At 44.5% G+C, this 17,686-nt stretch overlaps 1 protein-coding gene across 13 annotated transcripts in view; it reads right to left on the bottom strand.

The window, feature by feature from the left end:
* The window catches only part of SPTAN1 (spectrin alpha, non-erythrocytic 1), a 99,095-nt gene that overhangs the window by 34,402 nt on the left and 47,007 nt on the right, over positions 1-17,686 (bottom strand). For 7 of the 13 annotated variants that reach the window (XM_087879873.1, XM_087879877.1, XM_087879876.1 and 4 more), the window contains 12 exons: positions 14,419-14,523; positions 14,252-14,275; positions 13,254-13,289; positions 12,297-12,344; positions 10,309-10,400; positions 9,034-9,178; positions 7,768-7,949; positions 7,577-7,676; positions 6,937-7,134; positions 4,823-4,969; positions 3,627-3,730; positions 1,851-2,013 (listed from right to left, as the gene is read on the bottom strand). In XM_087879873.1, coding sequence (XP_087735999.1) covers positions 1,851-2,013; positions 3,627-3,730; positions 4,823-4,969; positions 6,937-7,134; positions 7,577-7,676; positions 7,768-7,949; positions 9,034-9,178; positions 10,309-10,400; positions 12,297-12,344; positions 13,254-13,289; positions 14,252-14,275; positions 14,419-14,523 — 1,344 coding nt within the window. Of the gene's footprint in view, positions 1-80; positions 96-1,850; positions 2,014-3,626; positions 3,731-4,822; positions 4,970-6,936; positions 7,135-7,576; positions 7,677-7,767; positions 7,950-9,033; positions 9,179-10,308; positions 10,401-12,296; positions 12,345-13,253; positions 13,290-14,251; positions 14,276-14,418; positions 14,524-17,686 lie in introns of all 13 variants that reach the window. The other 6 variants (XM_060685012.2, XM_087879875.1, XM_060685010.2 and 3 more) reach the window with 1 other exon arrangement.

Genomic DNA, 17,686 nt, shown 5'->3' with positions numbered 1-17,686 from the left:
GAACGAGGAGATGAGTGGATGAAACGTTTAAGACTTCAACACAAATGAAGCCAAATCAAGCCGGGCACTTTTGAACTTACCAGGAGTTTGGAAAGCTATAAAAAACAGACGGGGGGAGAGAAAGAGAAGAACAGATCAGTGCCATCTCTGCTGATCCAGGAAGGGCAGTTTTAAATTTCGACTCGCTATTTTTTTTTGTTTTAATTTTTAAAAAAGAAGATTTAGTGTGTAGACCTGCCTGTAAGCAGCTATGAGGATTGGCAAAAGGCAAATGTCGAGGGCAGTGCTGGTGAACCTTCAGTGCCAAAATGGAACTTGCGCGCGCACGTGCTGGAAATCGGAAGAGCAGCCACCTGGTGTTCATGCGCGCCACTGGGAAGGTGATCTTCCGGTTTTTGGCGCGCATTCACGTGTGAATACCAGCTGGCCAGTGCGCAGGCGTGCATGGGAAAGCAGAAGATCATTTTCTTAGCGTGTGCATGTGCACCGGCCAGGTGCTCTTCCGGTTTCCAACGCTCCCACGCGTGTGAAAACCAGCTGACCGGCACACTGGAACCTGAAAGAGTAACGGGTGATGGCTTGCGTGCCCGGAGAGATGGCTCTGCGTGCCACTTCCGGCATGCGTCCCGTATGTTCGCCATCACGGGTCTAGGGAGATTCTCAGTCCTCCAGGTCATGGTTGCCCCAAAGGTGCTTTTTTTCAAGAGGCAACTGGACTTTCTGGGGTTTTTTTTTTTGGAAGAGGTTTCACTTCTCATCCAAGAAGCTTCTTCAGCTCTGGAACGCCTTCGAAGAAAAACCAGAAAGTCCAACTGCCTCTTGGGGGAAGTGGGGAGGAAGAGAAAAAAAAAAAAGCATCAAATGGAAAGTATTATTTTGTAGGAGAGGCGAAGGGCCTGGAAAACTGGATTATCTAATGCCGGGACTCTTGAGTTGGTCCCAGGGAAACCATGCTGAGTAGCATTTTGGGTTTCGGCGTTTGGGAAAAGTGGTTTGGAAAGAAAGGGTCCCACAATGCCCTCCACCCACCTTTCCAGAAAACACAAGGGAAATTATCGGCTGTCAGGAAGGCTGATTCCTGGATGAGAAGGGCAGGAGGGAGGGGTTGAAGCTGATGGGGAATTCTGGGAGATGTAGTCCCAACAGGGCCGACAAGGATGAGCCATCAGGTAATGTTTAATAGAATCCAATTCAGTATTTCCAACGCTGAATATTTTAGGAGTCAAAATGTGAGGAAAGTTTTTGCTATTCTTAAAATTTTTCACGTTAATTCAATATACAGGGAGTCCTCGATTTACAACTATTTGTTCAAAGTTACAACGGTGCTGAAAAAGAGACTTACGGCCTGTCCTAAGGATGACCTGTTCGCACAGGTAGTCCTCGGCTTACGACCGCAAATTGAGCTCAAAACGTCTGCCGTTAAGGCGAGACATTTGTCTGGTGAGTTTTGCCCCCGTGTTACGACCTTTCTCACCACTGTTGTTAAGTGAATCACCGCAGGTGTTAAATTAGTGACACAGTTGTTAAGGGAGACGGGCTGATTGCAAAAGGGGATTGCGTGAACCCGGGATGCTGCCGACCGTCATAAATGTGAGTCAGTGGCCAAGCGTCCGAATTTTCAGCATGAGACCATCCAATAGGGATGCTGCAACGGTCGTAGCTGTGAAAAACGGTCGTAAAATCACTTCTTCCAGTGCTGCTGTAACTTCGAACGGTCACTAAATGGACTACTGTAAGTCAAGGACTATACTGTACCGCTCCTGTTTATCCCATAAGTCAGATCTGAGGATCTTTCCTGGCCGGCCACAACCCACCTGTCTTCCTTCTTTGGGGTCCCAATCAGGGCTCACCTGAATATTGGTGGGATCTTTATAGGATTCATCGCTTGCTGTCTGGAGCTTCTCACTGATCCAGGCCTCTATTTCGTCCACGTCTCGGCTGAACTGCTGCAGGGTTTGGGATTCTCCGAGCTTAGACCTCTTTTCGATCATCTGAGCTTTCAGCCGACGCCACCTACAAAACCGAAGCACCGTCTTTAAAGATAAATCAGCTAAACGTTGGAAATGCCACCAAATACCTGGATCATACTATAGAACAGAACAGAATAGAATAGAATAAGGAATAGAATTAGAATTAGAATACAATACAATAGAATTAGAATAATAATTGTAGAAAATTTTGTAGAAACAATACAATATAGTACAATACAACAGAACAGAACAGAACAGAACAGAACAGAACAGAACAGAACGGAGAATGGAATAGAAGAGAATAGCATAGCATAGCATAGAATGCAGAATGGGATGGGATAGGATAGGATAGGATAGGATAGGATAGGATAGGATAGGATAGGATAGAATAGAATAGAATAGAATAGAATAGAATAGAATAGAATAGAATAGAATAGAATAGAATAGAATAGAATAGAATTCTTTATTGGCCAAGTGTGATTGGACACACAAGGAATTTGTCTTGGTGTATACGCTCTTGGTGTACATAAAAGAAAAGATACATTCGTCAAGAATCAACACTTAATGATAGTCATAGGGAAACAGTCAATATAAATCTTAAGGATACCAGCAACAAGGTTACAGTCATACAGTCGTAAGTGGGAGGAGATGGGTGATAGGAACGATGAGAAGATTAATAGTAATGCAGATTTAGTAAATAGTTTGACAGTGTTGAGGGAATTATTTGTTTAGCAGAGTGATGGCGTTTGGGAAAAAACTGTCCTTGTGTCTAGTTGTTCTGGTGTGCAGTGCTCTATAGCGTCGTTTTGAGGATAGGAGTTGAAACAGTTTATGTCCAGATGCAAGGGGTCTGTAAATATCATATGTGGTGGACATGTGGAGAAGCAAAGAAGTATTAGGCAAAAATTAAGACATGATTGGAAGAGATGATATAACAACGTATTGAGTTGAAACCAGAAATATTTCTGCTAGGAATTCTACCTGAAATTTATAAAGAGAATGTATGTTTAATTATTTGTGTATTAACTGCAGCTAGAATTGTATTTGCACAACATTGGAAAAGTGGAGAGATTCCCACTGACGAGAAGGTGATAAGGAAAATACTAAGAATGTGCAGAAATGAACAGATTAACATTAGCAATTAAGGAGAAAGAGCAAACTAAATATTATATGATATGGGGAGTATTTTATCAATGGTTGGAGAATAAAAAAGGAGTTTGGAAATGAAGGAGATCAAAGAAGTAAGTAGAAAATATATTAAGATAAAGTAAGATGAAAATTGTTAACTGTATTTATGATGTGAATAATGAGGTTTAATGTTAATACGGCATCGCTACTAGAAGATGTTAAGAAAATGGAGACTTTTACAATGTTTAATTGTAATATTAAGTTTAGAGAAATAATGTTAACGGATTAATTCATTAATGAATGAATGTGAAAGATGTAGCAAACGAGGAACGATGTCACACAGAGATGATGTTTGTACCCAAACGACGCACTGCATAAGGGAAGATGGAATGTTTATCTTTGTAATTGAAAACTAAAAAAAACTTTTTACCACCAAAAAAACCCTCCGAAGCACCGTGGTTTACATCAGGGACGACTTGCAACAAAACAAAAGACTAGGGGAACGACCCAGGCCCAGGAGCCACTCACCTGTCCAGCACCTCGTGGCGTCTGGTGGCAATGACCCCTTTCGAGTAATGATCGGCGGCAATCAACTGGTCAGCAAAGGCCTGGAGGGCGGCGATTTTTTCCTCCTAAATACAATTAAAAGGACAAGTTGGAAGAACGTCGACACCGGGACAGGTTACCTTCACAGCGAAGCCAGAGCAAAGTTTGCGCGGTGGGGGGAAAAAAAAAAAAGAAAAAAAGATTGCACACAAATTCCTGGTGTGTCCAATCACACTTGGTCAATAGAAGAATTTTATTCTATTCTATTCTGAAAAGGAATCGCTGTCGTTCTCACCCTGCCTGGGCCAAAAACTACAACGGCCCACCATTCGAGGAGTGACAAATAGGTTCTAATTCGTTAGCAGAGATGGCTGAATGGTCCGCTTTGATTAAAGAAAAGAAAGCAATTAATGTCGTTTCCACTTGGAAACCGCTTCTGGGCTTTCTGCTTGAGGTGGGTGGGGGTGGGAGATGGTTTTGGGTTTCGCTGATTAGATAAACTGGTTGTTATAGAAGAAAAGGCTAATATGTATATATTACTAGCTGATAACCCGGCATTGCCCAGGTATTTCTTTATCCCAATCCTGAAATTGCTTGAGGCGCTCCTGAGTTATGCTGGAACATACACATACTCACACACACCGAGGGGCCATTGAGAGGGACCTTTCTTCCCCCTACTCCCATGCCCATCATCCCTGCCCTCTCCCTTCCTCCTCCCATGCGCCCCCCTTTCCCGCCCTGTGTACGATCCTGGCACTTTGCCCCAAATCCACCAGTGGATGCCTTCTGCCAAGAGAAGGGAACATCAGGCGCTTCCCCGGGCGAACGTCACGTCTGACTTTCCAGCGGAAGCTGCGAAGGAACTGACATCACAAACAACTGCCACTCTAGGACGTTGCACCCACTCTCCTTAATGGCCCAGGTGTTCCAGAGTGATGATGGAACACACATACACAGACACCCTCCCCCAGGGGTGTCTTTACCCCTCCCCCACCCCCACCCCCCAGTATTTGTTTCCAGAGGATAAGTCATCTGTGTACCAAGTTTGGTTAAAATTGCTCCGAGGCGTACCAGAGTTATGCCGGAATATACATACATACAGCAAAACAGTATTGAAAACCCCGCTTGTAATTATTTCTGTATTTGTTATGGCTTCAAAAATCAAAAAGCAATCCCACCTGGACATTGATGGCCTTGTCGAAGTCTTCGTGCTTCTTGATCAGGGCCTCCACGCTATCCAGGGAGTCCCCCTTATCTTCGGTATTCAAAAAGGCTTCCCGTGCGGCCATCCAGTTCTCCGCTTGCTCACAGTCCCTGTGGAAAAGCTAAAGCGAAGGGAAAAACAAATATGTCAGTGAGTGACATGTACCCACTTTAGCCCCAGGTGGCGTGTCAATCCCGTGTTGTGGCCAATCTCCTCTCATGCCAGAAACAAGGTGTAAGTTAAATGTCGATGGAGATTCTCAATCGTCCAGGTCATGGTGGCCCCCAACGGTGTTTTTCAAAAGGCAGGTGGGCTTTGTTTATTCTTGGAAAACGTTTCGCTTCTCATTCAAGAAGCTTCAGAACTGACAGGCTCCATGACTACTGGAGCAGATAAAATTGCAATCACGCACCCTCTGGATTACTAAATTGACAAATTATATAAAGAGTTATGGCAGTGTTGGCGAACCTTTTCGGCACTGAGTGCCAAAACAGAAGTGGACGCATGTGTGCCGGAACCCGGAACAGCAGCCCTCCAGTTTCTGGCGCACACGCACACGAAGACCAGCTGGCCGGCATGCATGCGTGTGCCGGAAACCAGAAGATCATCTTCCCGGTGCGCGCATGCGCTCTGGATGGCTACTCTTCCGGTTTCGGTGCTCCTGCACGCATGAAGACGAGCTGGCCGGACGCCAGAACCCGGAAGAGCAACGGGAGATGGTTCATGTGGCCAGAGAGATGGCTCTGTGTGCCACTTCTGCCACACATGCCATAGGTTGCCACGGAGCTATGGTCTCCCTGTCCCGTGTAACAGGACAACAACAAAAAAAGAGTTGCCCAAATTTATTTATTTAACGTACGGCAAATACATGGACTTACAGTAGTTCAAATGTGAATGTCCAGTCCACCCAGCCATTCAAGGACAGGATGGTCTGTATTGAGAAAAAATCAGATATTGGGCCGGTATAAACTCCTTTGTTGTCCTTTCGGCCTGACAGAGCCCGTTTTGTTGATCTGTTGCCATGAATTTAGAGAGCCAGGAGTTTTACAAAGATTTCTGACGGCCAACTGCCAATTTTTCAATGTAGCCTGGCTGCGAATTGTTGCTTGTCGTTTGGTTCACACTTCTGTGCTATCCAGGGTGCACCACGAGGAGGCGAACTAGAGTTGCCCAAAGAATCATGGCTATAGAAGCTCAAAACGACATAGCCACACTTAGTAAGGCTGGTAGCCTGAAATGGCTGAGCAAATATAAACGCATCTTCCAAATGGACAACTATTTAAAGTCACAACAGCCAAAACATCTCAGGGAGACATTTGTGCGAGCAAGATTCGAACGGAGGCCCATATTAAAACAACATATACCTCACGTGTGGCCAGAATCTGAAAATGACGTTTAATACAGCACAATTTCTGACCAAAATGGTCCGACTGAGATAGGCATAGGTGGGTGGGCCTGATTGGGATAGATTGCAGGGGAAGATACAAAAATATAATTTTACGTCGTTTTAATTCTATTTTACATATTTTTGTATGAAATGATTGTATTTTAAACCTATCACTATTGTATTTTACCCTACTCATTTTAAAGATGAGAGCCTTGGTAGTACAGTGGTCTAAGGCACCCTGTTATTAAGCTGGTTATTAAGACCAGCTGCCTGCAATTACTGCAGGTTCGAATCTCGCCAAGGCTCAAGGTTGACTCAGCCTTCCATCCTTTCTAAGGTAGGTAAATTGAGGACCCAGATTGTGGGGGCAATAAGCTGACTTTGTATAAAATATACAAAAAGGATGAAGGCTATTGCTGAGCACATTGTAAGCCGCCCTGAGTCTCCGGAGAAGGGCAGCATATAAATCAATTTTTTTTAAAAAAAATTGTTTGTTTAGAATTGTATTGGTTGTGTGTCTATATGTGTCTCTCTGTGTGTATGTGTGTACATGAGAAACTTTGTGGATAAGAAATGAAACAAGAATTTTCTTTAAAAAATTTTTTGAAAAGCACCTCTGGGACATGGCGGAGGCTACATTCCAGGAACTAACTTCTGCCACCAAAGGGGAAAGGGTTGGATTTTCCACTACATGGGCGTACCTGCAATTCCAGACACTGGTCCAACATCATTCGGCGTTGGACCCAGGCTTTTTCCAAGTCCGCCCGTTCTTGGTCGAGGATGTCCAGCTTCTCCTTGATCTCAGGGCTGGCGTAGTGGCCACGAGCCAGGAGCTGCTGTCCAAACTGCTCGAACGCCTGGAAGGTGCCAGCTCTGGCGTCAATTTCGGTGCGGTGTTCCTGAAAAGGGAGGGAGATGCAAGGGCTCAGATGGGGAAGATCTTCGCAGGAAGGTCAGTGGCGGGCAGGCAGGTGCTCGAACTTGGGGGGTAAAGCCCTGGCTTTCTAGAGTCCTCCAAACAGACCCATCTTCAGCCATAGAAACCACAGCATTTGGAGAATGGCGAGACACATTTGTTTTGATGCTAATTCCCAAAGACGTCTTAAGAATGCCCAAATTCTTGACCAAATTTGTCCCCACCAACAATAGGCAGTTTCAGGCCAATCTCCTAGGACTGGGGAGGGATCTGGTTGCTCCCTTGGTGGAAGAATAACAAGTAAAGAAAAACAGGAGACTAATCTGAAGGTCATCCAAAAAGCGTCAGGAAACGGGCCTCAGCTATCCTAGCACAGGTTTAAAAGTGGGTCTGGGGTCTTCATCCTGCAGGGAACCTTCACGTACTTGGTGTCTCTCCAGTAAGGCTTCTGCTCCCGTCACGTCCTTGGCCAGCTCATCGGAGGACACGAGGCCTCGGATCCCATTGATCCAAGACATGAGGTCCCTGGGCAAACAGAAGGTAGAGAGCAACCCGGTTACACAGGCAGGTCTCTGGGGACGTGATCCTGAGCTTTTGCCCCCAAACCTAAGCCCACCTGAAGTCGCTGAGGAAGCGCTGCAGGTCATGGGATTCTCCCAGCTTCTCTTTGCGCTGGTTGGCCCGTTTCCCGAGACTGTTCCAAGCCTGGTTCAGTTCTGTGCATTTTTCCTGGAGATCTTCCGATGATTCGGGGTGGGACTGGATCAGCCGCTCCGCCGTTTCTCCCAGAGAATTGACCTGAAGCACACACACACAGAGAGAGAGAGAGAGAGAAAGGAGGAGATCAGGAAGGATGGAATATTTTTGGCCCTAAAAAAAGAGAGAGGTTTTTCTACTTTGGGGGTTTGGCTAGTCTAAAGAAAAGAAGAATTAGGGGAGACATGATAGCAGTATTCCGGTATTTGAGGGGCTGCCACAAAGAAGACGGGGTCAACTTTAAGAGCTTCGGTGGTGCAGCAGAGTAAGTGCTGTTAAGTGCTAGCACTTAGCTGCCAGCTGCCTGCAATTAGTGCGAGTTTGAATCTCACTAGGCTCAAGGTTGACTCAGCCTTCCATCCTTTCGAAGTAGGTAAATTGAGGACCCGGATTGTGGGGGCAATAAGCTGACTTTGTATAGAACAACGCCGCTTGGGGGGGGGGGCAAAGCCCTAATAAGCAGGTATATATATAAAAGTATGCAGGCTATTGCTATAATGCATTGTAAACCGCCCTGAGTCTCTGGAGAAGGGCGGCATATAAATTGGACTAATAAACTATGCCACCCAGAGTCCCTTAGGAGTGGGGCAGCATAGAAATGTGACTAAACAAACAAACAAACAAACTTATTCTCCAAAGCACCAGAGAAGCAGGACAAGAAACAACAGATGGAAACCAATCAAGGAGAGAAGCAACCTGGAATTAAGAAGAAACTTCCTAACAGTGAGGATAATTAACCAATGGAACAGCTTGCCTCCAGAAGTTGTGGGTGCTCCATCACTGGAGGTTTTTAAGAAGAAACTAGACAGCCACTTATCTGAAATAGTATACGTTCTCCTGCTTGAGCAGGGGGCTGGACTAGAAGACCTCCAAAGTCCCTTCCAGCTCTAATTCTATTATTTGTATTGTATTGTATTGTATTGTATTGTATTGTATTGTATTGTATTGTATTGTATTGTATTGTATTGTCTATTCTATTCTATTCTATTCTATTCTATTCTATTCTATTCTATTCTATTCTATTCTATTCTATTCTATTTCCATTCCATTCCTATTTCTTATTCTATCCTAATTCCTGTTTTCTATTTCACTCCATTCCATTTTCTATTCCACTCTCCTCTCTTACCTTGTCCCCAAGGGCTGCCAGGTCTCTCTCGAAGCCCTCATGCTTGCGTTGAAGGGCCTGCACGCTCGCCAGGTCATGCCCGTAATTGTCGGTGTTGAGCGCCTGATTCTTTTCTTCAATCCATTCCTTGGTCTCGTCAGCATCTCTGGAAGGCCACAATAATAGGAGTAAGAGCTCTGACATTGTCCAGCACTTTTGGCAGGTGAATGGACAGTCAACCTGCACGCACGAACATCGTAGGCAAAAATCCTTTCATCTAATCAGCCCAAAACTGAGCCTGGATAGCTCTGCAGACAAGGCACTGTAATTTAACACCAGCTGTCTGCAATTAAAGTAAGTTCGAATCTTGCCAGGCTCAAGGTTGACTCAGCCTTCCATCCTTTCTAAGGTAGGTAAATTGAGGACCCAGTTTGTGGGGGCAATAAGCTGACTTCGTATAAAATATGCAAAAGTATGAAGGCTATTGCTTAACGCACTGAGTCTCCGGAGAAGGGCGGCATATAAATCAAATAAAAAAAAAAAAAAACTGAACAGGAACAATCGTGGTCTTTCAATTCTGACTGGGCAGCAGCCTAACAGATCCAGTTATGAGGGGGATGCAGGATAACAGCTGTTGTGGCCCGCCAGCTGCCAGTGGAGCTGGCGGCAGACTTGGACGATGAGGAGGTTGGGGAGGAACTTGGGCCAGTTCTGGAGTCTGGGGAAGGCTCTGATGGATGCTCTGCATCCAAAGCAGAGATAGAGCCAGGGTTGTTCAGCCTTTCCCAGCCACCGGAAAGACAGCTGCCTTTGGAGTCAGAGATGAGTGAGGAGGAGGAGGAGGAACAGCTGGGGCCTGTTCCAGATGCACGTATGCGCAGAGCAGATAGGAGAGGTGAACAACGGAGGACAAGGAGTCGACTCGGAAAGCAAAGCACACGTTGAACGGCCCCTCCCTGGCTGGGGAATAAACAGAAGGAAAGGGGAATGGGTTGTCGTAGGAGACAACCGTTCGTATTTCTGAAGATTTTGCTCATTGTGTTTCGTGCCACAAAGTCTGTTTGTCAGAACTTTATTTGCAGCCTTTCGTCACGGCCTTGCAATTATCACAAGGAACTGATACGGTCTGCTGCTGCAGTGATCTCCTTGCAGGACTCTTGCCTGGACTTTTGGTGGGTGAGTGCAATTAATTCACCAGAGGTAAATAAAGAGATTTTTTTTTTTACTGGCGAGGAGTCCGTTTCTTGTTTCTGCTAAGACTGGGTCAGAACAACAGCAGCAGCTCTCTCTCCTCACCTGTGGAACCGCTGGACCTCATGGGCGCTTCCCAACAGCTGGCTCCTCTCTTCAGCCAGCTGTTGTAGAGATCGCCAGCGTTCGTTCAGCTCCTGGAGAACACCAAGAAAATAAAGAAGATGGTATTATCAGCCCAAGACATGGCAGGCGTGTCCTTTAAAAGAATGAAGGCTTAATTAATTGTCTTCTTAGTAGGAGAGAAGGTTAGATAGGGAGAAAGAGAGGAGGAGGGGGAGAAGGAAGGGGAAGGAGTGAAGGAGTAGGAGAGGAGGGAAGAAGAAAGTAGGAAGGATAAAAGAAGGGAGGGAGATGGAAGAGAATGAGAAGAAAGATTGCTGTACAATAAAAAAGATGGAATGGAAGAAAGGCAACCCCGAACATATGTAAATGTACTAGGATAAAGAATGAATTATCAAAAAAATAAAGGAGAATAAATATGAGTAAAAATAGAGAAATTAGAATTTGAGGGCGAGTAAAGATGTTGTTTATATAAATAAGCATAGAAATATTAAGATGTGATCAAAAAACATGGAAAAGGAAGATTTTGGCAGAAATTGTAACTAAGTCAAAAATGTATTTGGATACAATGAGTTGTATAAGATATGATACGGCCAATACTCTGTTCATAAAATATACAGGTGATGTGGGGGGAAACAAAAATCAATAAAACTTGATTAAAAAGTAATAATAATTGTCTTCTTGATGCAAGACATTTTACAAGCTTAGGAGAATAGGGCAAGAAACTGATGATGTTACCCAGTCTGGTCAAAAACCACTGCCAAAATGATGGCTTAAATCCAAAGGAAAAAAACATGCCCGGAGGGAAATATGCAATTATTGTGCAATTGCATCTTTTCCAGGGGTGAAATGCTCCCGGTTCCGACCGGATCGCCCGATCCGGTAGTGATGGCGGTGGGTGGTTCGGAGAACCGGTAGCAAAAATCCCTGCGCCCCCCCACCCCCAATGCCCAGCTGAGCTGCACGATCATCAGAGGCTTTTTTAAAAAAAACTTTTAAAAGCATTTTTTCTACAACCTCTTCCGACGAAAAAATGCTTTTAAAAGTAAAAAAAAAAAAGCCTCTGATGATCGTGTGGCTCAGCTGGGATCGTCAGAGGCTTTTCAAAGCATTTTTTTCTGCAACCTCTTGGCCGAAGAGGTGGTTTAAAAAAATGCTTTGAAAAGCCTCTGACGATCCCAGCTGAGTTGCCTGATCGGCAGAGGCTTTTCAAAGCATTAGAAAAAATGCTTTGAAAAGTTTTTTTTTAAAAAAAAATTGGCCACGCCCACTCAGTCACATTACCCTCCCCACCAAACCACGCCCACAGAACCAGTAGTAACAAATTTTACATTTCACCCCTGGTCCTTTCCAAGAGTTGCTGATCAAGTAAAATGGGAGATAATAATCATCACCCAACTGTTATATCAAAGGCGGTAGTTTCTGTATTCTGCTTCCAAATTATTTGATGTGTTTTTAAAACCAGGAACTTGCTACAGGTAGACTTCATTTAGGGACCGTTCAAAGTTGTTACAACGGCACTAAAAAAAAGTGACTTATGGCTATTTTTCACAGTTACACCCTTTCTAGCACGCCCGTGATCATGCGATCAAAATTCAGGCGCTTGGCAACTGATTCATACTTATGACTGTTGCTGTGTCCCCAGGGTCACCTGATCCCCTTTTCTGACCTTCTGACAAGCAAAGTCAAGGGGGGGAACCAGATTCGCTTAACAACCGGGTTGTTAAGCGAATCTGTTGTTAAACTTATTCAACTGCGGGAGATTTACTTAACAAATGTGGCAAGAGAGGTCTTAAAATGGGTCAAAACTCACTTAACAAACATCTCACTTAAGAACAGAAATTTTGGGCTCCATTTTGGTCGTAAACTGAGGATTAGCTGTATAGGTTTTTAAAGCGGATGGAATTGGAAAGGTCGAAGGGTTTTTTTTTAAAACTGTTTCCATTCAGGGACGGAGGGGACATCCTTACCTTGATGGAGTTGAATGTTGCTACAGTGTGTACCATCATTCGTGCAGACTGGAGATAAAACGGGAATGGAAAACAAGAATTACTAAAAAGACCAAAAGATCTACCGTATTTTTCGGAGTATAAAACGCACCATTTTCCCCCTTAAAAGGGGGTGAAAATTTAGGTATGTCTTGTACACCGAATGTAGCCCCGCCCACCCACTGGCCCCCACCCTTTGGCCTCTGCCTTGCAGCAAGCAGCAAGAAGAAACAGCCCATGTCAACTTCAGCACAGCCTAATTAGCACAAGTTGATTGGATCGGCCTCCCGACTCTCAGCTGTTTTGCCCAGGCCTCTGCTGCTTGCTACAAGGAGGTAAATTGCTGGGAGCAGATTTTTTTTTCCTGGTGCTAATCAAGCTATGCTGAAAACGAAAATGAAAGTAAAGCAGGCTGTTTGCAGCAACGAGGCAAAATTGCTGGGAGGCAGAGGCAGATTTCTTTTTCTTGTTTTCCTCACCAAAATAAGGTAGGTGAATCTTATATTCCGAAAAATAAGGTAAAACCATTTTACTAATACTTTCTAATTTCTACATCCTCTCTATTATATATTTTCTTACTTATTTATTCCTGTCCTCTAACCATTTGTACCATTTATTCCATATTAAGTAATATTCCGCTTTTCTTTTATTTCTTTCGTCAATTTATCCATCTCCACACAGTCCAAAATTTTCCTTATCACCTCTTTGTCTTTTGGTATGACATTATTTTTCCCAATTTTGTGCATAGGTTATCCTAGCTGCAGTTATAATATGTAGAATTAGATATTGTATTTCTTTATTATAATTTCTTGGGGGTATGCCCAATAAAAATAATTCTGGTTTCAAGTCTATATTATGTTCTGTTATCTCTTCAAGCCACTTTTTAATTTTACTTTTTTGCTGTTGCATAAGTCCCCGTTATTTTCAAAGGAAATTTACCTTCCATGGAGAAGCGGTCTTGGAATCGGCTTCATCCTGTTTGAAAGAATTATCAGGGGGGGAAAAAGAACTTCAGAGCTCGCCAACAGAAGCCACACATTTTCTCCGAGTTATTTTTTTTTTCAACATCTAGATTTATGCATGAAAAAAATCCTCACTGTTTCTCTCCTTAGGGACTTAAACTGAGGCTTGTTCCCCAGGGATTTTTCAAACAAACGTTAAGTGAGGTTATACTTTTCTTTGGTCATTTTGAACATGTAAGACAGTGTACAGTAGTGGCCAAAATTGTTGAAACCTTTTGGGGAAAAGGGCATTTTCTAAAACTAGCTAATAACACCACTTTTTTGGGGAGTAGTACCATAAAATTATATATCAATGGAAAGATAATTTAATCAAGAATGTAATGCAATAGCTTTTATGAAGGATTTGCTATTAGAACAGCAGTTACAGTATAAAGAAGGAAAGTGAAAGATGTAGAAAAAAACGAGATATACAAAAATTATCACGTCAGTTAATACTTAGTTGGGTAACCTTTAGCATGAATTATGGCCTTACAACGTCTTCCCATGGAGTGAACCAAGTCTTTTAGTTCTGCAGCTATTATCATGTGATACCAGGATTGAACTATGACTTCTATTAACTGGGCTTTATTACTGTGTCACTTCTGACTAACAAGTTTCTTTAATTGACTGCTCCATAGATTTTCAATTGGGTGAAGGTCTGGGCTATTCCCAGGCCATTCCAGCAGTGGAATAGGATTGAAAAATCCTATTTTTTTTTTCCCAAAAAAAGTGTTATTAGCCATCAAACCTCAAAAATACACTTTTCCCAAAAGGTTTCCACAATTTTGGCCACTACTGTATACAGATAAGATGGAGAGATGTTAAGGGGGAAGGACTCTCCAGATCAACCTCTATTTTTCTCCCCCTTATTGCTTTTTGGAAATTGCACATCCCAATTTCCCCGCTTTCAAAAGCCACATATGAAAAGAAGCTTACCCGTGGCATCATTCCATAGACTTCCTAAAGAAAAAAAGAAGAAGAAGACACAAACAATTATTTCTGGATGGAAGAATCTACATTCTGTAGAAAATCAGAAGTTCATTGTGCATTGCTAAAAGCACCTGCAAATACTGGGCAGGAGACTCCGAGGAACCCAAATGTACCTGCTGTTGCACTGCTTGAACCTCTTCAGCTATGAGACCTTCCGACTCCAAGTCGTTTGCCACCTTGTTGATGTCCTTCAGACGGGACTCGTTTGCTTTCAGATCCTGCGTGGAGTGAAAAATACTCGATGGGTGAGAATTCAGCAAGAGTTTTCTGCCCCAGCTCCGGATTTCCGAGGATATTGACACACACCAACGGTCCTTATCAAATTTATTAAGTAGCAAGAATAAACCAAAGTCTGGCAAAGGTTGGCAACCAGCCCAGAAAACAAGATATGATAAACAAAAATACTCTGATAATAAATACGAGTTGTTTCCAGCAAGAAAGCACTAGCTACGTGCGACTTAAATAGGCTAAGGGAGTGGCCAATTATCCTCAAGACCTACTCTCGAGGAAACCTCCTCCTCCTGAGTAGCGACTCCTGCCTTTTGGCAGCCCTGCGTGCCTCGAGCATTGAGGAGAGGCTCCTCCATTTCGCTTTCTCCACTTGAAGGAGCCTCTGGAGGTTCTGAAGGCCCTGGCTGAGTCTCTGCCTCTGGCACCACATCCTCTTCAGCCTCCTCGCTCTCCGACGCGAGCGCTGGCTGCGCAGGCTGCTGGCGTGACACACCAGCCTCCTCTTCGTTGGGTGATCAGCCACGATCTGCGCAGGCCGCTGGCGGGCCACAACAAAGAGAGAGACGCACCACCATCAAACTGGGACTGTATCGGATGGCTCCATCTCACAGGAGAGTTGAAGCTCTCCCAGAATGAGAGAGCCGATGAAGGCATTTCTTAATCACAGGTTGGGTTTGATGTGCATATTGAGAACGGAGTTACTCCTTCCAAATGCTAGTTAGCGCTTTTAACTTGTCTAGGAGACACTACACCACCTTTTAAAAGTCTATGGAGATTCTCAGCCATCCAGGTCATGGCTGTCTCAAAGGTGCTTTTTCAGGGGGCAACTGGATTTCTCTTGTTTTTTTCTTTGAAGAAAAGTCCAGTTGCCTCCTGAAAAAAGCACCTTTGGAACAACCTGGATTGCTGAGAACCTCCATAGACGTTTCAACAAAAACAATTTATTACAGTCTTAGACCAGAGACCAGAACAAAAAAAAAGCAGTCAGTGTATATACACTTAAAATTCTAGTATAAAATAATAAATAACAATTACAATCTATAATAAAATCCAGTGTCAATTACACACGGTCTGACTATACGATAGTTGCAATCCCTAAACTGTGTGGCCCGTTGTAGGTTCAACGCAGTGGTGAAATCTAAAATGTGTTACTACCGGTTCTGTGGGCGTGGCTTGGTGGTGAGGTAATGTGACTGGGTGGGCGTGGCCAATTTTTGTTTTACTTTTAAAACCATTTTTTACATGTAAAACCATGTAAAAAAATGCTTTCAAAAGGCTCTGACGATCCTAGCTGAGTTGCCTGATCGTCAGAGGGTTTTTAAAAAAACCTCTGCCGATCAGGCAACTCAACTGGGATCGTCAGAGCTTGGATCGTCAGAGCCATTTAAAAGGAAAAAAGCCTCTGATGATCGTGCGGCTCAGCTGGGCATGGGGGGCAGGGGCAGGGATTTTTGGTACCGGTTCTCCGAACTGCCCACTGCCATCGCTACCTACTCGCCCGAGCCGGTCCGAACCGGGAGCATTTCACCCCTGGTTCAACAGTAAAAGGGAAATGACTAAGCAGTGCAAAGGGTTTGCCACAATTGTTATATAACATCACTATGGTGGAGAAGAAAGTTGTTTGCGACAAATCCCCAGTGCATAGACTTTTAGCTATATGTTGTGGTCCACCAGCAGCCTGCGGACCTGGCAGCGAAGTCGGGACAGTGAGGAGGCTGGAGAGGATAATGGGCCAGTCCTGGAGTCAGGGGAAGGCCCGGACGAGGGCTCTGTGTCGGAGGCAGAGATGGGGCCAGGGCCATCTGGGAGTGATGCGCAGACTCCGGAGCCTCCAGAGTCAGACAGCAGAGAGGCAGAGGAACAGGAGGAGCCTGTTCCTAATGCACGCATGAGAAAAGCTGCCAGAAGGCAAGAGCAGCTAAAGCAAAAGGGACGACTCAGGAGTAAGGCCAAGAGATGATTGACCCCTCCCATAAGGCTTAAAAGACTAGCAACGGCTCTTGGGCTCTTTGTCGGAAAACAACATTGATAGATTTGTTTCTTGTCTTGCTGCATTTATTTCTTGTTTCTAAACTTTTGCCAAGAAAAGCCTTTGGCAGGTTGCCAAAGTAGACCAAGGTTGGTGATAAGGCTGAAGAACTGTGTTATGAAGAGTTTGTTTTGAATTAGTTTGGACTACACTGGGAATGAGTTAATTCTCAGCTGTTCTAATAAAATCTGTTTGGTTAGAACTGATTGCATCTGATAATACCTACTTGGGCCTAGGTCACGACACTAAAGAATTTGGGATGAACACCCTTTGAATGGTGTGGGAGTGGGAATGGATTTCCAGAGGAAAAAATTGCATTTGCACCACTCAGGTGACCCTGAGGACACAGATAAACCTCCAGTTGGCCTCAACGACCCTCTGAAAGGATGCAAAGAAAGGACCAGCTGTCTGCAAGGAGCATAAATCCTTCCAGAGTTGAAGAAGCTTCTTGAATGAGAAGCAAAACGTCTTAAAGAAAAAACAAGAAAGCCCAGTTTTTGCCTTTGGTACATCTTTTTAAGGAAGCTTCTCTTACATTGGTTGGATGGTCCCAAGAGAAGGTGCCCCAAAAATATCAACAGCCAGGTTCTTTCCGATGGAGACCTTTTAGACAGAGGAGTCCAACCTTGGCAACAAAAGTTGTGGAATTCAACTCCCAGCATGGCTGGCTAAGGAATTCTGGGAGTTGAAGTCCACAAGTCTTGAAAGTTGCCAAGGTTGGACACTCCTTGCTCTAGGACGGGGGAGGTCAAACTTGATTTCATTGAGGGCCACATCAGGATTGTGTTTGACCTTGGGGGAGGGGGGGCGTGTGTGGCCAGGGGAGCCAGTTCGATGTCACTTGAGGCTCCGTTTTTGGCTGCAAAAGCCTCCTGCAGCCTTCTGCCAATCAAAATGGAGCCCAGCCTCCTGGGCTCCGTTTTTGCTGACAAGAGGGCTACAGGAAGCCATCATGGCCGAAAATGGAGCCTGGGAGGACTGCACATGGTTCTCCTGAGCTCCATTTTTGCTGGCAGAGGACTACAGGAGGCCATCACGGCTGAAAACGGAGCATGGGCCGGTCCTTCGCTGTTTCCAGGGCGGCCCTGCAGGCCAGATCTAACCACCCCACAGGCTGGGGC

Source organism: Pantherophis guttatus, chromosome 16 (genome assembly GCF_059756535.1).
Source record: "Pantherophis guttatus breed Tessera chromosome 16, ASM5975653v1, whole genome shotgun sequence".
NCBI classification, from domain to species: domain Eukaryota; kingdom Metazoa; phylum Chordata; class Lepidosauria; order Squamata; family Colubridae; genus Pantherophis; species Pantherophis guttatus.
The sequence above is the reverse complement of the archived record's forward strand: the minus strand, read 5'-3'. Positions and strand labels throughout refer to the sequence as shown.